The sequence below is a fragment of the Pongo abelii genome, chromosome 19 (assembly GCF_028885655.2).
Source record: "Pongo abelii isolate AG06213 chromosome 19, NHGRI_mPonAbe1-v2.0_pri, whole genome shotgun sequence".
Taxonomy (NCBI): Eukaryota; Metazoa; Chordata; class Mammalia; order Primates; family Hominidae; genus Pongo; species Pongo abelii.
Window position 1 is genome coordinate 46,511,514 of NC_072004.2, and position 15,465 is coordinate 46,526,978.

Here is a 15,465-nt window from a genome sequence, read left to right on the forward strand (position 1 = left end):
GTCCGGCCTCTTCTGGCTTCTTACTGTTACATGCAGGAGAGTTGAGGACAGCTCCATTTGAAGAGCAGGTAGGCTTGTACACTGAGGAACATTCACAGGGAGGGGCACACTGAGCTGGGGGCCTGCCTTCCTCTTCTGAGTTCCCACAACAGCTGCTGTGGATGTTCTGAAGGGCTGTGGACAAAGTAGCCCTCTGGGTACAGAGCAATGCATTTTCCACTGTATGCCTGCCCCCCAAGGTTCCTAAAGCCTGGAATTCCCATTGACAGAAATCTGAGTGGCACATAAAACCCAGCACTTTCTTGATTGCACCATTTTGAATGATGCCAGATTCCCTTTCTGTTCCCCCTAGGACAGTTGACAGGGCTGGCGCAGGGTGAAAGCCTAGTCGGCTGGAGTGGTCAGGTAATTGGGTGTCATCCTCTTCTCTGGAGAGCCACTCCCTCATCTCTAGGTCCAGAGATAATCTGGATTAAGACAGGGCTTAAGTTTCCTGTTCCCCAGGTTTGTGGTCAGTTTTGACTCGATCTCGAGAAACAAGGTAAAATAGTAAATGAACAACGGCCTTTGTGAAGGATCTGGATTCACATCTGACAGGAACAGCTTTCAGAAACAGAATTTTACTCAATTTCGCTAGCATCAAGTTCTCAAATTATACATACTTAGAATTGAAAACGCTTAAGAGGGTCAGAAAGCTGGCCGGAGGGGCAGTTGCTTCAGCTTTAATATGACAAGAGGGCGAGTGGGAACTTAGAGGTCATATTTGTGACGGGCTCAGGCTTGGCTACGGACCACGCTTCTCTGGCTTGGATTTCTGAGGCCCACTTCGGCCGCGGGCATCTACGCAGGAAGAGGGAACGGAGGCCCCGGAGGGGTGGCCAGAACCGATTGGACTGTCCACTCGAGGTGCGCGTGGCACTCGGGACGCCTCAGTAAAGGCGTCGCCTCTCCCCGCCCAGGGCCTTCTTCCCCGCGCTCCCTGGCTGCTTTCCACAGGGACGGGGATGTCAGGTGGAAGGAGGGAGCTCCGGACCCTGGCCTCGGCTGAGGGCTCCTCACCAGGCCCGGGCGGCAGCCTCGGAGAGGGCGGGCTGCGCGCTGCCAGGGCAGGGACTCGGCCAAGAGTGCCCCCGCGGCCGGCAGCTGCGGACGCCGCGGCGGGAACAAAGGCGGCACATGTCTGGGCGGGACGCGGGCGGGGTCGGCCCTCGGCTCCGCCCTGCTCGGCGCCCGCCCCGCGTCGGCAGAGTTGGGTTGCGCGGGCGCCGGGGACTCTCAGGCGGCCGGGCTGCTAGTGGGCGGCGGCGCGGAGCGGGCGGCGAGCTGTGCGGGAGAGGCGGCCCCGAGGGGCGGGGCGGGCCGACGCCAGGTGTCCCGCCGCCGCCGCGGAGTCCGGCTCCTAGATGGGGCCCGGCGCGTAGAGGTGCCTCCCGCTCGTTGCCGCGTCCTACCCGCACAGTGCGCGGCTCGAGCTGAGGACACCAACGGCCGCGACTCCCCGGCGAGACCAGGCCGGAGCGTGGACGGCGCGCGCGCCCCGCGAGGGAGGGCGCTGAGGCGCGCGCCGGGAGCGGGAGCGCGGCGGCGGCGGCGGCGGCGGCGGCGGCGGCGGCGGCGGCGGCGAAGGTGCGGGCGGCCGAGCGGGGGGCGGGGCCGCGGTGCCTGCAGAACCTTGGACAGAAGCTCCCTAGCCGCCGCCGCCGTCGCCGCCGCCGAGCGCGAGGCCAGCCGATCCCCGCCGAGCGCCCCCGAGCGCCGCCGAGCGCCGGGACTGCGGCGGCGGGGCCGCGGCGCGCATTGCGGAGGGCGCGGAGCGTAGGAGCTGCCGCCTGCCGGGTAAGCCTGCGCTGGGCGGCCGTCCTTGGCCCTGGGGAGCGGGGGCCGGGGACCGGGGTCGCGCCCTTGCTGGGTGTCGAGGCGGGGGTCCTCGGCCGCCTCCGTCGGCGCCCGGGCCCCTCCCGGCTGCGCTTGGGGACCGCAGCGGCGGCGGCGGGCGGGGGTGCTGCAGTGGAGGCGGCGAGGCTGCGTCGCGGGGGCGCGGGTAGGGCCCGGGACTGGGGCGGCGGGGTGCGCCGAGGCGCGGGGCGGAGGGGCGCGGCGCGGAGCCCAGCCTGGCGCTAAGAACCATCTTGTTTTCCAGGCAGATCCAAGGGGGCAGCACGCTTCCCGGGAGCGCCCCCGCCTCCTCCCCCGGGCCGCCGCAGGCTCGGTGAGCGGTTTTATCCCTCCGGCCGGCAGGCTGGGCGCGCAGGGGCGCGAGCCCCCGCCCGGCGCGCAGCAGCACCATGGGCACGGTGCTGTCCCTGTCTCCCAGCTACCGGAAGGCCACGCTGTTTGAGGATGGCGCGGCCACTGTGGGCCACTATACGGCCGTACAGAACAGCAAGAACGCCAAGGACAAGAACCTGAAGCGCCACTCCATCATCTCCGTGCTGCCTTGGAAGAGAATCGTGGCCGTGTCGGCCAAGAAGAAGAACTCCAAGAAGGTGCAGCCCAACAGCAGCTACCAGAACAACATCACGCACCTCAACAATGAGAACCTGAAGAAGTCGCTGTCGTGCGCCAACCTGTCCACATTCGCCCAGCCCCCACCGGCCCAGCCGCCTGCACCCCCGGCCAGCCAGCTCTCAGGCTCCCAGACCGGGGGCTCCTCCTCGGTCAAGAAAGCCCCTCACCCTGCCGTCACCTCCGCAGGGACGCCCAAACGGGTCATCGTCCAGGCGTCCACCAGTGAGCTGCTTCGCTGCCTGGGTGAGTTTCTCTGCCGCCGGTGCTACCGCCTGAAGCACCTGTCCCCCACGGACCCCGTGCTCTGGCTGCGCAGCGTGGACCGCTCGCTGCTTCTGCAGGGCTGGCAGGACCAGGGCTTCATCACGCCGGCCAACGTGGTCTTCCTCTACATGCTCTGCAGGGATGTTATCTCCTCCGAGGTGGGCTCGGATCACGAGCTCCAGGCCGTCCTGCTGACATGCCTGTACCTCTCGTACTCCTACATGGGCAACGAGATCTCCTACCCGCTCAAGCCCTTCCTGGTGGAGAGCTGCAAGGAGGCCTTTTGGGACCGTTGCCTCTCTGTCATCAACCTCATGAGCTCAAAGATGCTGCAGATAAATGCCGACCCACACTACTTCACACAGGTCTTCTCCGACCTGAAGAACGAGAGCGGCCAGGAGGACAAGAAGCGGCTCCTCCTAGGTCTGGATCGGTGAGCACCGTAGCCTGCGTCATGGCTCAAGGATTCAATGCGTTTTTAAAAATTTATTATTAAATCAGTTTTGTGTACAGTATGTGTCTAGCAAAGCCACCAAGGGCCTCACCTTTCCCACAGTCTCTCCCTGGGGTTTTTTTCATCCCTGCCAAGAACTCTGGGCACTTTTGAACTCACGAGCCTCGTGCAAAACCCAGAAGATGTATTCAGAGCCACCCAGGCCACTGGCCTCCCACTTTGGGGAACTCAAAGGACTGACCTGCCCCTGCCGCCTGTGCCCTTGCTGGGTCCAGGGTAGGCAAGGCTGCCGGCTGCACCCTGTATGGAGCTAGAGAGGGGCCTCTGGCTGCCTGGCCCAGGGAGGAATTGGGGTTTCTGGTTGGAGGCTTTTTTCTGGCTCCTGTGTGGAGTTATTCACTCTCCCAGAGGCTCCTGGAGCCAGCCACCCTAACTGAGCTGCCAGTGGGGTGGTGAGGCAAGATCCCCGCCACCCTGGGACATCTTCAATCTAGGTGTGGCGAAGCTGAGCGGGTCTAGTGGAAAGATTGTGTCTGGTCGTTTGACCACACACCGCCCTGATTTGCTGTTTTCTTTTTTTAGGGAGAAGGGCTTTCCTTTAGTGGAGAAATGGAACTCGCCCCCCGACCCCTTTGTTTGCTGCTCCCAGCCACGTTGGTGGTATTGGCCGATGAGCTGGTTTGACTCATTAATTTCTCTCAATTTGGGTCCCAGCTAAAGAGGTGGGGTGAAGCTGGGGACAACTTTCCTGGGTGAGTTTTTCTTTTGAATAATGCAGTGCAGTCACCCTGTGGCAAATGCCAGGACAGCTGCAGGTGCCCATTAGCAACGCCTGCCTTCTGGGCAAGGTGAGGGATGCCATACCTTGAGACCAAGCCAGTGCCCACCTAAGGGCTAAGGCCTCTTGCTGGTGCACATGACATTTGTCCTGCAGAGCTGGGGGGAAGGCGATGTGGTGACCCCACCCCCACCCGTTAATTTAAAGCTGTTTCTAAACAGTTGAGTTTCTTCTAAAGAGGAAGCCTTGCCCAGCAAGGACCAGTGAGACAGCCGGATCTTGGAGACAATTACAAGACGGGGAGTGAGACTCCTGATTGCTCTGGAAGCCTGCTGATTTCTACAACTGATCATTTGCAGCTGCTGGTTTTGGTTTCCACCTTACCATACTGGCTGTAAAAACACAAATGTGTACTTTATTGATTTTCTTTGTAATTCTCCCGTATTGGTGGCTTGGGACTTGGGAGAGGGAGCAAGCCTTCCTCCATCGCCCATCACTTGGCTGTGGAGAACAAAGACCAATGTAAGACGCTACAGAGGATTCTGTCTTCCAGGCCCAGTCCCCTGGGGAGTGCTGGAATGGGGATCTGGGGTGGGGAGGCAGAGGGTCACTTTACATAGGATTAAGTTCGAGGTGGCTACCGATTTCAGCACATGCACTACTGAAATTCACACAAAAAGAAAGCTGTGAAATTGAAGTCCCAATTTAAGAGTCCTGAAGCAGAACCTGGTGGCCGGAGGCATTCCCAGAGGTGGGGAAGAGAGCCCGCCCGGCCGGAGAGCATCTGCCTTGCTGCACCTGAGGCCCAGTAGAGCCGTTCCTGGGACTGTCAGATAATCGGTGCAGCGGTGGAAGGAGCCTGCGGCTGCTGGCACAGACTTCACACAGCACCTCCTCTCTGCTGGGTTTCTACACAGCCTGTCTTCAGATCCTGCTGCCGCGTGCGACCGGAGGTGGGAGGCCCCTGGTGGCATGGAAGAGGGAGGGTCAGTGCCAAGTCTCAGGAGGAGGGCGCATGTGTGTATCACCTTCAGCTGGCGGAACCTGGCTGCGAACTGTGCGGTTACATTGCATCCGCAGGATTCCAGTTGCGTGTCTGTTTCCTTCTCTTTCTCCGTATTTATTTTTTTATTCTTTGGAGGAGGTGGACATTTCGGAAGTGGTGGGGACTAAGGGAAGAACTCTCTAGTTCCCTCAGTGTGAAGCCTGTCGTGTTCTCTCCCCTTGCACTGGTCATCAGTATTGTGTAAAGGAACAACTGATATACTTGAGTGTGCAAGCAAAGAACCCATTTGCCATGCTGCTATGAAGACTACTTTTAGATCAACAATAAAAAAAAAAAACCTACAAAAAAACCTTTATTCTTTAATTGTTGCTTTTACAGTGATATTGTGCATGCAAACCAGGAGCATTTTGTGTCTTAAGAAAAATAATCTTAGAACAGATGGCCGTGAAAATTACACCCATGCACAGAACAAGCCACAGGAATAATAGTTAAGGATTTGGTTTTTCTCTTTTTCTTGTAAACCTGGAGGGTTGATATATTCTTTCCATGCAGTTATTAGAACTTAGTTTTGTTCCAACAGTTAAACTTGCAATGAAAAGAAAATGTGCCATTTTTTTCACTCAGAATTATTCATAGCTGTATATTTGAAACTGCTAATTACACACGTGTGATGTATGTTGGTTTTTTAGTGCAATTTCTTCTGTAGCTATTCTTTGACCAAACTGTGGGTATTGTTAATATTAATTTATATTTGTCTCATTTTGTATGTATGTGTAGTGTGTTTGTGAGTATGTGTGGTTTATAATCTGACAAAGTCATGAAGCTCAGTTTGGCTGTAATTTAATTCCCCTTCCCTTATTTTTATTTATTTTTGTACTGTGCTGATTCAATAAAATGCACTGACCATCCATTACAGAGACGTCTTTTTGTGGGCAGGCTGGGGCCCCCTTTAATAAATGATTCATGCACTCAGAACATAATTGGATTTGTGTTATGGGGGAGGGGAGGACAGAGTTGGGGGCGAGGGCTTCACACACTAAGGTGATTAAGAAGGAAGCACAGGTTAAGTCAGCTTTGGTTTAGCGTCGGCCGAGGTGGGGGCAGCTGTTTCCCAAAGGCTCCTGTGGCACAGCTGGGTGACTGGAACCTCCGGCCAAGGAGGGTCAGGCCCATGCATGGCCTGGTGAGGTCTGGCCGGGCGGGTCCTGCAGGGGCTCTGGACCCTAGACTCCCTGTGTTGAGGTGTGACTCTGAGGCTGCTGCTCCCACGTATTCTTGGGCTTGGCTCTGCTCTGTGCTCCCTTCCCCTGGCGTCTCCCAGGCCAGCAGGGGTGGGCTGGCATCCACATGGGCCAACCCTGCGGGTTTAGCTCCATGCGGGTTTCCAGGAGGGAGAAATCCAGCCCTGTGGCTCCCAGGGAAGCAGCCACTCCAGCCCATAATTGCGGCAAGGGTGTGGTTCCTACCAGCTCTATCTGTGCCTGTCCTGACTGCCAGCCTGAGGCCTGCACAGGCCACCGGTGTCAGCCTCAGGAAGAGGGTTATGGGGACGCTAGACGTGGCTCTCCCCAGGCTCTGCACCCTGCGGTCTGAAGCTGCCCCTTAGTACTAGGAAAGTCTTTCTTGTCCTCAAGTTGTAGCTTGTGAGCTGTCAGCCTTGTGATCAAGGCCACTTGCTTTCTGCAAAGCAACTCCCTTCGTCTGAGTTACAGAAGCCACCGCTGCGTGTTCTTTTCTGCCAATGACCAGTGACCGGAAGCACCCTGGCTGCAGGACCCTCGGGTGCTGGCCGTGCCCTGTTGCTCCCTCAGGGCCTTGCTCCCTTCCCCAGGAGGAGCTGCTGCTTCCTCTCACTCTCCCCGCCGCCCCCGCACTTCCTCCCAGCCCCTTTCACTCCGCTGGCCTGGCCTGTCCCCAGTCTGCTGCTGTAGGTCTCTGAGCCTTTCCTTTCTACATACGCGCTTCTATTGCAGTAAACATGTTCCCTGGCACTAAGCAGTGTGCTTCCAGCTGCCAGCGCACAGGCCTCAAGATGGCAAGAGAAAGTGCTGGGACTCAACCCCACGGCCTCCTTCCCTCCTCACACCTCCTGTCCACAGCTTGCTTCTTGCTCACTTTTTGTTCAAAAGCCTCAGGCAAATCATCCTCCATTTTACAATATTTGTGCTTAATTCTCCCTTCTATCCTCTCAGATAATGGTTCACTTTATATAACCAAAATTTCACAAAGTTTTCAGTGACAGATAAGCAGAACACCTTTAAAAATAAGATTTAATGCTTTATTGCTCTTGATGGCAAATCAAAATATGCTTTAGAAATAAAGTTAATTTACTGGAAAATAGGAGTTTTCGCACCAAACCGTAAAATTGCATTTCATTACATCAAGTGAACCCCCTCATTGTCTACAATCACTGTGCCTGCTTCCTTTCCCCTCAGCGCCCGGGACACGTGACCGAGATCATACCCTAAATTCCTGATCCTTCTGCAGTTGCCACATACTGTGGCTTCTTTTAGTACATCATAAAAAAGTGCTTGTCCTGTGGCCTCAGCTGGGAGGCCCCGGCGCTGGGGCTAAGGGGCCCAAGGCACCATCCAAAGGCTGGGAGGAAGGAACCCAAACCCAGGCCCTCCTCCTGCCCTCCAGCCTTTGACAGGCAACTCATTTGGCATGATCTGTTTTGGTGTGTTTAAAACATACATTTGCATGTGTCTAGTGTAAAGCAACAAGTTTGAGGAAATAAGTGGAAGGAGAGAGGAAGTTCCAGTTAGATGGTTCCACTAGTGTCTACTGGTAATTGGCAAAACTATGAGTGTTGCTAACCTGGGCTGAGGGCACCTCTGCCTATGCAGGCAGCTGACCAGGCTTGGAGAATGAGAAAGGGTTCCCAAGGACAGGATGCCAGCGGGATTCTTTGTTGCAAACTGCACACAGTGCAATTTTTGGGAAGCAGGGATGGGGAGTGGGCATGAGACCGGGTTGTTGGGACCACTCTGGGGTCAGGCCCTGGGTGAGGCACAGGAGGCTGCACACAGGCACTTGGTGGGTTCTGCTGGGTCGGGGTGGGAAGGCAGGAGCAGTGTCTGTGGCAGGACGGGAAGAAGCTTCAGTACGTCCCTCTCTTGCACCCCTGCCCACTCCACCTGAGGCGTGGGCTCCCCCTCATCCTCTCACCACATGCCTGAGGCATAGGCTCCCCTCATCCTCTCACCACATGGGGCATTTGCCCTGAGCCTCTACTTCCCTCAAGGCCTTCTCAGCAGCTGGGGCTCAGCGGGGAGGGTGGTCTCAGAAGGCCCCTGAAGCATACGTGCTTTTGCTGGGCAGAAACTGGCAAGCTGGCAGTGCTCCCTGGCACCAGTTTCACAGGTGCAGGCCCCAAGGGGCCGTGCAGAGGGCGGGGTGGGCGTCCTGGCCTGGCCTGCAGTGCCAGGACCCCACGCTGTGCTGCTGCCCTGCTTCCCGTCATCCCGTGCCTTGACCCCACCCTTGCTGTTTCTCTGAGTAGGAAACGCAGCAAGAGGTGGTCCAGAGGGAAAGCGGCCAACCCTGAGGGCTGCCCTCACCCTGGCAGCTCCCCGTTCTCATTAGGGTTCCTGACCCAAGTGTGGTGACAGCAGGTATCTGATTAGCAACCCTGCAAACGATGAAAGTATCTATAAGAGGGCCACGGCCACAGGCTGCGAGTTAAGTAACATGATCCTGGGAGCATGCCCACGCTGTGCTCTCCAGAGCGGTGGTCGGAGGCCCTGGTGGGGGCCTTGGTGGCAAAGGGAGTCTCCCAGGGGAGAACCTGGGAAGGATGGACTCACTCTGCTGGATGGGCTGTTCTGCTCCTGCCACTGGCTCCTGGCTGAGGGGCTGGCCCTGCGGGTGACTCTGCTCACCCGGTGGCTTTGGCTGGCGGCTGGGAGTTGGGTTGGGGTGGGTCCGCCGAACTCTGAGCAGAGCCTCCCTGAGCTGGGTCCCCAGGGCTGGCTCACCTTGGGCAAGAGAGGTGGCTACGGGGCTCCCACAGAGCTGGGGTCCTGCATCCCCACCCCTTCCCTCTGCAGGGTCAGCAGCAGGGAGAACACCTGCCCAGGTGCTCTGACTTGACCTGGCCAAGGGGCATCCGCACCAACTAAAGGCAGCATCCAGTTGCCTCTGGGGTGAGATTGGTCTGGACGTCAGCCCAGGGGTCTGGGCGGGGCACGAGGGTCTTTGGTTTATTGAACAGGGACCGTGGACAGTCAGGATAGAGGAAGATGATACCGAAGGCAGAAAGCCAGGAAGGAAACCTCACAGGGGCGGGCCTCCTCCGGGAGGGGCCCTCGCAGCAGGTTTCTAGCGGGCATGGGTTGGGAGGCAGCAGCTGGACTGGGACCCAGGACTCGGAGTGTGGCCGGGCTCCGGGCCAGGCCTCCGCGGGGCGTCAGTTCCCGGGCACGCTAAGGATGAAGCCCGAGCGATTCTTGGTGAAGTCGGGCTGGGGCTGGTTGAGCCGCGTCTCCACGGAGACGGTGCACTTCTTCCCGTGCAGGCTGCACTGTACTGGGTTGGTGACGTTCACTTGAAGGTGGCGCTTCTCACTGCAGGAACCAAAAACACCAGACGGGCAGTTAGCAGGCGCATGAGAACAGGGCACCTCCCCGGCAGCTCCCGGCCACCATTGGCTCCAGCACGGTCTGCTTCCTCCACAAGTGCCCGGAGGATGCCTGAAGGGCCCCAGGGAGGCTGAGGCAACGCGAGTGTGGCACTAGCTGGGCCTCCAACCAGAGCCTCGGCACCATGGCAGGGCCCTTGGCTCCCATGCCAGCGCAGGGGACTGGACAGTGGAGGGCCATGTGGTTGAACAGACACCACCAGGTCTCTGGCTGGGGCTGAGGACCAAGACCCCGGGGCCTTCGGTGTACCAGGGCTGGGGTTCTGACTCTGACACTAATCCATCCTGCGGGAGACCCCTGCCACATGCCCCGGTGAGAGAGAGAGATGTCTACTGCTCCTGGCTGGTCCCTGCCTGTCACAGCCCGGCTGGTGGAAGTGGGCCTGACTCGGGTTTCCCCAAGTGAGAGGCTGCTCTCATCTGGAGCTGGGCCGCTTGGCTGGTTGCCACCCTGGTAGCCGCAGAACAGTGCAGCCGGCGCCCCACCGGGGGCTGCAGGGAACCCTGTGCAGCAGGAAGCCCCGCTGGCCTGGGAGCACATGAAGGTGGCTTCAGCCGGGCGTCGGCCGGGCTCCAGGTCGGGTGCAGAGGCGGAAGCTGTGCTCTTCCTGCTGGACAGAGCCAGAGCCCAAGCCCTTCCTCCAGCTCCTCACACGGCGCTGAACATGCTAAGAAGCTGTTGCTGGTTTTAAAAGCAGAGACACTTGTTGCAATAGGCTGGCACCCTAATGTCTGCTCACACAGGCAGCACAATCCCACGCTGTACCTCAGCTTGTGCCTTGTCAGCTCTGAGCTGGGAGGGGAGAGGAGAAAGGAGGAATCCTCCTGACCGCAGAGCCTCCAGTCAGGACTGGCTGGCTCTGCTCCGTATGCTGAAAGCCCTGGGAATTTTTCACTGCTCTCAGGATGGCGTCTGGGGCGTGGGCAGGTTGGTCCCACTTTGAACGCTCTGCTGGACTTACGGAGCTGCTCTTAGTTCTGGGCAGTGAACGCCGAGCTGTCGTGTCCACACGGCCAGGGGAACGCCAGGGCCAAGGCCAGCACGCACTGAGCTTCTGCCCAGCCTGGAGTCGCCTTCACCAGGCCATGAGCACGTGAGGCACTTTCTAAGCACTGGTTGCCCGGGAGGCGCAACTGCTCAGAGGCCGAGGCAGCTCAAAGGGCTCCGACGTGCAGTGGCTCGACGGGGTCAGCGTGCCCAGAGTAATGGGTGTCACTAGAGCACCCGGCCCAGCACATGCTTTCTGAGGACACCTGGTGGGCACGCCCCATAGCAGGCCCCAAAGTTTCAGAGGTAAGTGCGGGGCGCTCAGGGGCTCTCCTCATGGCTGTCTCCCCCCTGCTTTCTCACGGACACAGGAAGAGACCCCGGTTGTCACTTGTGGGCATTACGTATCTAATACTTAATGTCTTGTCAGCTGCAGCTAAAACCTTGGCTTAGACAGCTATTTTTAGCCAGACTTGGACATAAAAATAGCAGAGCCCAGCAGAGGCCATGACTCAGGCCCTCTTCTACTCTTGTGGGCACCAGGGCTGCTCTGCAGGGCTCATGTGCAGCCCTTGGCGGCGGGGTCCAGATGGGGTCCCTGCGGCCCTCGTGCTGGACCAGATGCCTCCAGGACCAGGCTGGGTCCCTGAGCTGGGGTAGCCTCCCTGCCTCCCCTCTGTCAACCTGGTATGGCGTTGGGTCCCTCTCACTGGACTCTTGTCCTCTGGGAGCCTCCCTCCTGATCCTGGCAGCGGCCTCCCCCTGCTCGCCCTCCTGGAGGGCCTGTGCCCTTCCCTGTGCAGGGAGTCCAGACTCTGCCCTCGCCCTTCCCTGAGGAACTGCATGTACACAGTGGGTTCCAGAATCACCTGGTGACTCAGTCTGAGGGAATGGGCTCTAAACAGGCCACACTCCATGTCAGCTCAAAAAAACTAAGAGACAGAAAATGGGAACCATTAGTTCACTCTCACCCTCTCGCGTTCAGACAATCAGGGCATGCTCCTCTGTGCAGGGCTCTCCTGACTCCCGCTCAGCAGGGTGGCCCCTGCCTCTACCCTCCCTGCTTCCTCTGGGCTCCGTGTATCTCCAGGATCTGCTCTACAGCCTTGATGCAGGGGTTCGGGCTGGTGGGAAAATGGGGAGGAGCAAATGACGCCTATAAAATGGCACAGGTGCAGTGGCTCATGCTTGTAATCCCAATACTCTGGGAGGCAGAGGAGGGAGGATCGATTGAGGCCAGGAGTTCAAGACCAGCCTGGGCAACATAGCCTATAGCCCAGGAGCCCATCGCTCCTCTCTACAAAAAATAAAAAACAAACCAATGAGCCGGGTGTGGTGGCCTGTGCTTGTAATCCTAGTTCCCTGGGAGGCTGAGGCAGGAGGATCGCCTGAGCCCAGGAATTCAAGGCTGTGATGAGCTATGATGATGCCACTGCATTCCAGCCTGGGCAACAGAGTGAGACCTTGTCTCTAAATAAATAAATAAATCGGCACCCAGGATATCATCCTCAGGGAGTTGTAGGATAAAAAATGCAGCAGGAACCACTGCTCCAGATTGCTGCTTCCCACATGGGCTGGGCTGAAACCTTTTCCTCCTGCCCTCTGTTGTCCCTGTCAGTAGGTCCTGTGGAGTACTTGCTGCCTGGGGGAGGCCCTTCCTCAGGGAGTGTCCAGCAGAGGGAAGAGCAGACCACGCTCTGGAAGGTCCAAGCCGATCATGCACGAGTCAACAGCGCTCCCACTGTCGGGCCAGCCCCTCTTCCCCACCCAAGGCCACCACTCTGCTGAAATGAAGGTTCTTGACTAGCAAGAAGGAAGGCAGAAGTTGGACACTGGATCCTTCTGGGTTGTGGATGTGGATGAGCTGTGGGCCCCTTTCCCTCTCCCTGTCCTACTTCTGCTGTGCCAGCCCCACAGCTGCTCAGTCCCCTCCCTGGTGGTGGGTACTGTCCTGGGACAGCCAGTTGGTCCTCTCCTTCCCGTTGGCAATTCTGGCTTTCCGGCATTCCACACCACGGGGCCCAGCCCATGGGGCTTGGCGGAGGGAGTGTTCCTGCTAGCTCTTCTCTTTAGGCGGAGGAGCCCCAGCGCCGCAGGAGACGGGAGGCAGTGCAGAGACTCGCCTGAGTGCTGAGGGTGGCGGGGCCTGTCTCTGTCCCCTCTCGGGGACCTGTCCCTCTCCTGGACCACGGATATTGATCTGAGGCAAACATCTAATTCCCACTTCCCCAGAACATCCCCCAACTGAAGAAGAATCAGTGACACTTTAGGAAAGAAAAGGTGGTATTTAGTGGCGGTCCCCACACTGCCCCTCCCAGGACTTTGTTTTCTAAGCCCACCTGAGATCTCTCCTGATCCCTTTGAGGTCTTAATACAAGAGCCGGGCCTACGGGTGGGAGAGTCTGGATTCTGTCCTGGCCTTGCCAAGCTTCCTGGCTTCACGACCTTGTTCAAATCACTTAAACCTCTGTCTGGCGTTTACAACCATCAAACCATCTACCCTCCAGGTGCTCCACAAGGACTGACTCCACCCCAGGCACTGTGTCGGCACTGGAAACATGAAACCCGAGCTGGGAGCCAGACACGGGGGGTCTTCCTGGGAGCCTGGGAAGCCGCCTGCCCTCGTGGAATTGACGGTCTGAGGAGTGATGCACATGAAGCACTTTGAAAGATGTGAAGCACTGTGTGTAAAACATGTGCCAATTTCTTGCTTCACAGAAGGAATTTTCACTGCTTTCTCAGTTAAGTGTCAAGAACCTCCAAAAGAGATGGTTCAAGAGAGCTATTATTATTGAATCAGATTTGTTCTTTACACATTTTAGCATAGCTCACAAAACCATATGAATGTTTCTGTTTTGAATATTCTCTTCCTAAATGTTTTACATCCTGTGGGGAGGGGCTTGGATTCTGATTCTGTCTTTAAATCCTACAAGTAGGCCGGGTGCGTAGCTCACACCTATAATCCCAGCACTTTGGGAGGCTGAGGCGGGCAGATCATGAGGTCAGGAGTTTGAGACCAGCCTGACCAACATAGTGAAACCCCGTCTCTATTGAAAATACAAAAATTAGCCAGGTGTGGTGGCGGGTGCCTGTAGTTCCAGCTACTCGGGAGGCTGAGGCAGGAGAATCGCTTGAACCAGAGAGTCGGAGATTGCAGTGCCACTGCACTCCAGCCTGGGCAACAGAGCGAGACTCCCTCTCAAACAAAATAAAACAAAAAACAACAAAAAACATCCTACAAGTGTCAAGCATGGTGGTGCACACCTGTAGTCCCAGCTACTCTGGAGGCTGAGGTGGGAGGATCACTTGAGCCCAGTTGAAGACCAGCCTGGGCAACATAGTGACACCCTGTCTCTAAAAATAAAATTAAAAAGGCGGCCGGGTACAGTTGCTCACGCCTGTAATCCCAGCAATTTGAGAGGCAGAGGCAGGTGGATCATGAGGTCAGGAGATCAAGACCATCCTGGCCAACATGGTGAAACCCAGTCTCTACTAAAAATACAAAAATTAGCTGGGTGTGGTGGTGCACGCCTGTAGTCCCAGCTACTCAGGAGGCTGAGGCAGGAGAATCACTTGAACCTGGGAGGCTGAGGTTGCAGTGAGCCAAGATCATGCCATTGCACTCCAGCCTGTGTGACAGAGCAAGACTCTGTCTCCAAAACTAAAAAAATAAATAAATAAAAATAAAAAGCCAAGTATGGTGGCTCACACCTGTAATCCCAGCACTTTGGGAGGCGGAAGCCGGCAGATTGCTTGAGCTCAGAGGTTCAAGACCAGCCTGGGCAACATGGTGAAATACTGTCTCTACAAAAAAAAAAAAAAATTAAAAAGTAGCTGGGTGTGGTGGCATGGGCCTGTAGTCCTAGCTACTTGGGAGACCGAAGTGGAAGAATCGCTGGAGCCTGGGAGGCGGAGGCTGCAGTGAGCCGAGATTGAGCCGCCACACTCCAGCCTGAGTGACAGAGCAAGACCCCATCTTTGAAAAATAAAAAAATAAAATAAAAAAAAAAAATAAACAACCCTACAAGTTTAATGGAGCAGTCACACCACATGTACTGGTCTCCACTTTCATAATGCAAGGTCCTGGCGGGGAGGGGAGGCGTCTTACACAGCTGCATACGTGCTGCTGCCCTGCACACAGGGGATGCTCCCAGGTGCTGATGGGCAACACTGGCCGGCCACAGGTTCTGGACGTGCTGGGGCCTCATAAGGCTGCAGGTCTCAGTCCCTCTGCTGTGTAAATGGCTCTCTCCCAGTAACACAACTTCATCTGCTCACTTCATCAACTTCGCACACTCACTGCAGCCTCATGAATGAGGAAGACAATGGGCACAACTGGTCAAGATCCTCCTGGGATGGAGACTCACCTAGTCCATGAAGTTCCTTCTAAACGGAAAGTGGCCAGATACCTGTGAACCAGACCTGGGAAGGAGGTCTGCTCCTTAGCAGAGAGATACCCTGTTTTGCCACCTTAAGTGACAGTTGCCTGGGTTACTACTTTTTTCCTTGGCACAGCCCTGGGCAGCCCTGGCCTGCCTGACTCCCAGCCTGTTTGCGTGGTGCTGCTGTGACGTTTGGGCAGAAGAGGGGGTTGAGTGACTACGTGTGTTGAGTTCACCACCGAACAACAAGGGCAAGAAGAACCAGCCTTCTGCTCTGGAGTTTGGCTGAGCACTGCCCAGCTGACGCCATCTACACACTGCCATCAGCAGATAACAAAGTCAGAAAATGTGGATTGAGGGGCCGGGCGCGGTGGCTCACGCCTGTAATCCCAGCACTTTGGGAGGCCGAGGTGGGTGGATCATGAGGTCAGGAGATCGAGACC

General features: G+C 57.1%; 2 protein-coding genes across 9 annotated transcripts in view; one reads left to right on the plus strand and one right to left on the minus strand.

The window, feature by feature from the left end:
* Positions 1 to 1,677: 1,677 nt before the first annotated feature.
* On the plus strand, positions 1,678 to 5,395 carry CDK5R1 (cyclin dependent kinase 5 regulatory subunit 1). Of its 3 annotated transcripts, XR_008515500.2 has the most exons (3): positions 1,784 to 1,836; positions 2,141 to 3,978; positions 4,226 to 5,395. XR_008515500.2 is itself a non-coding variant. In XM_054536641.2 (2 exons), the coding sequence occupies exon 2, from the start codon at positions 2,286 to 2,288 to the stop codon at positions 3,207 to 3,209; it is 924 nt and encodes a 307-aa protein (XP_054392616.1). In that variant the 5' UTR covers positions 1,678 to 1,836; positions 2,141 to 2,285; the 3' UTR covers positions 3,210 to 5,395. The 3 variants fall into 3 exon arrangements, 2 of the variants coding, with proteins under 2 accessions (XP_054392616.1, XP_054392617.1); XM_054536641.2 differs by having other exon boundaries at positions 1,678 to 1,836; positions 2,141 to 5,395; XM_054536642.2 differs by having other exon boundaries at positions 1,820 to 1,836; positions 2,145 to 5,395.
* A 1,879-nt stretch (positions 5,396 to 7,274) lies between these two features.
* The window catches only part of MYO1D (myosin ID), a 377,108-nt gene continuing 368,917 nt past the window's right edge, over positions 7,275 to 15,465 (minus strand). For 5 of the 6 annotated variants that reach the window (XM_009251492.4, XM_024234170.3, XM_009251493.3 and 2 more), the window contains one exon: positions 7,275 to 9,578. In XM_009251492.4, the coding sequence (XP_009249767.3) occupies positions 9,422 to 9,578 (157 nt within the window). In that variant the 3' untranslated portion in view covers positions 7,275 to 9,421. 6 annotated transcript variants of the gene reach the window in all.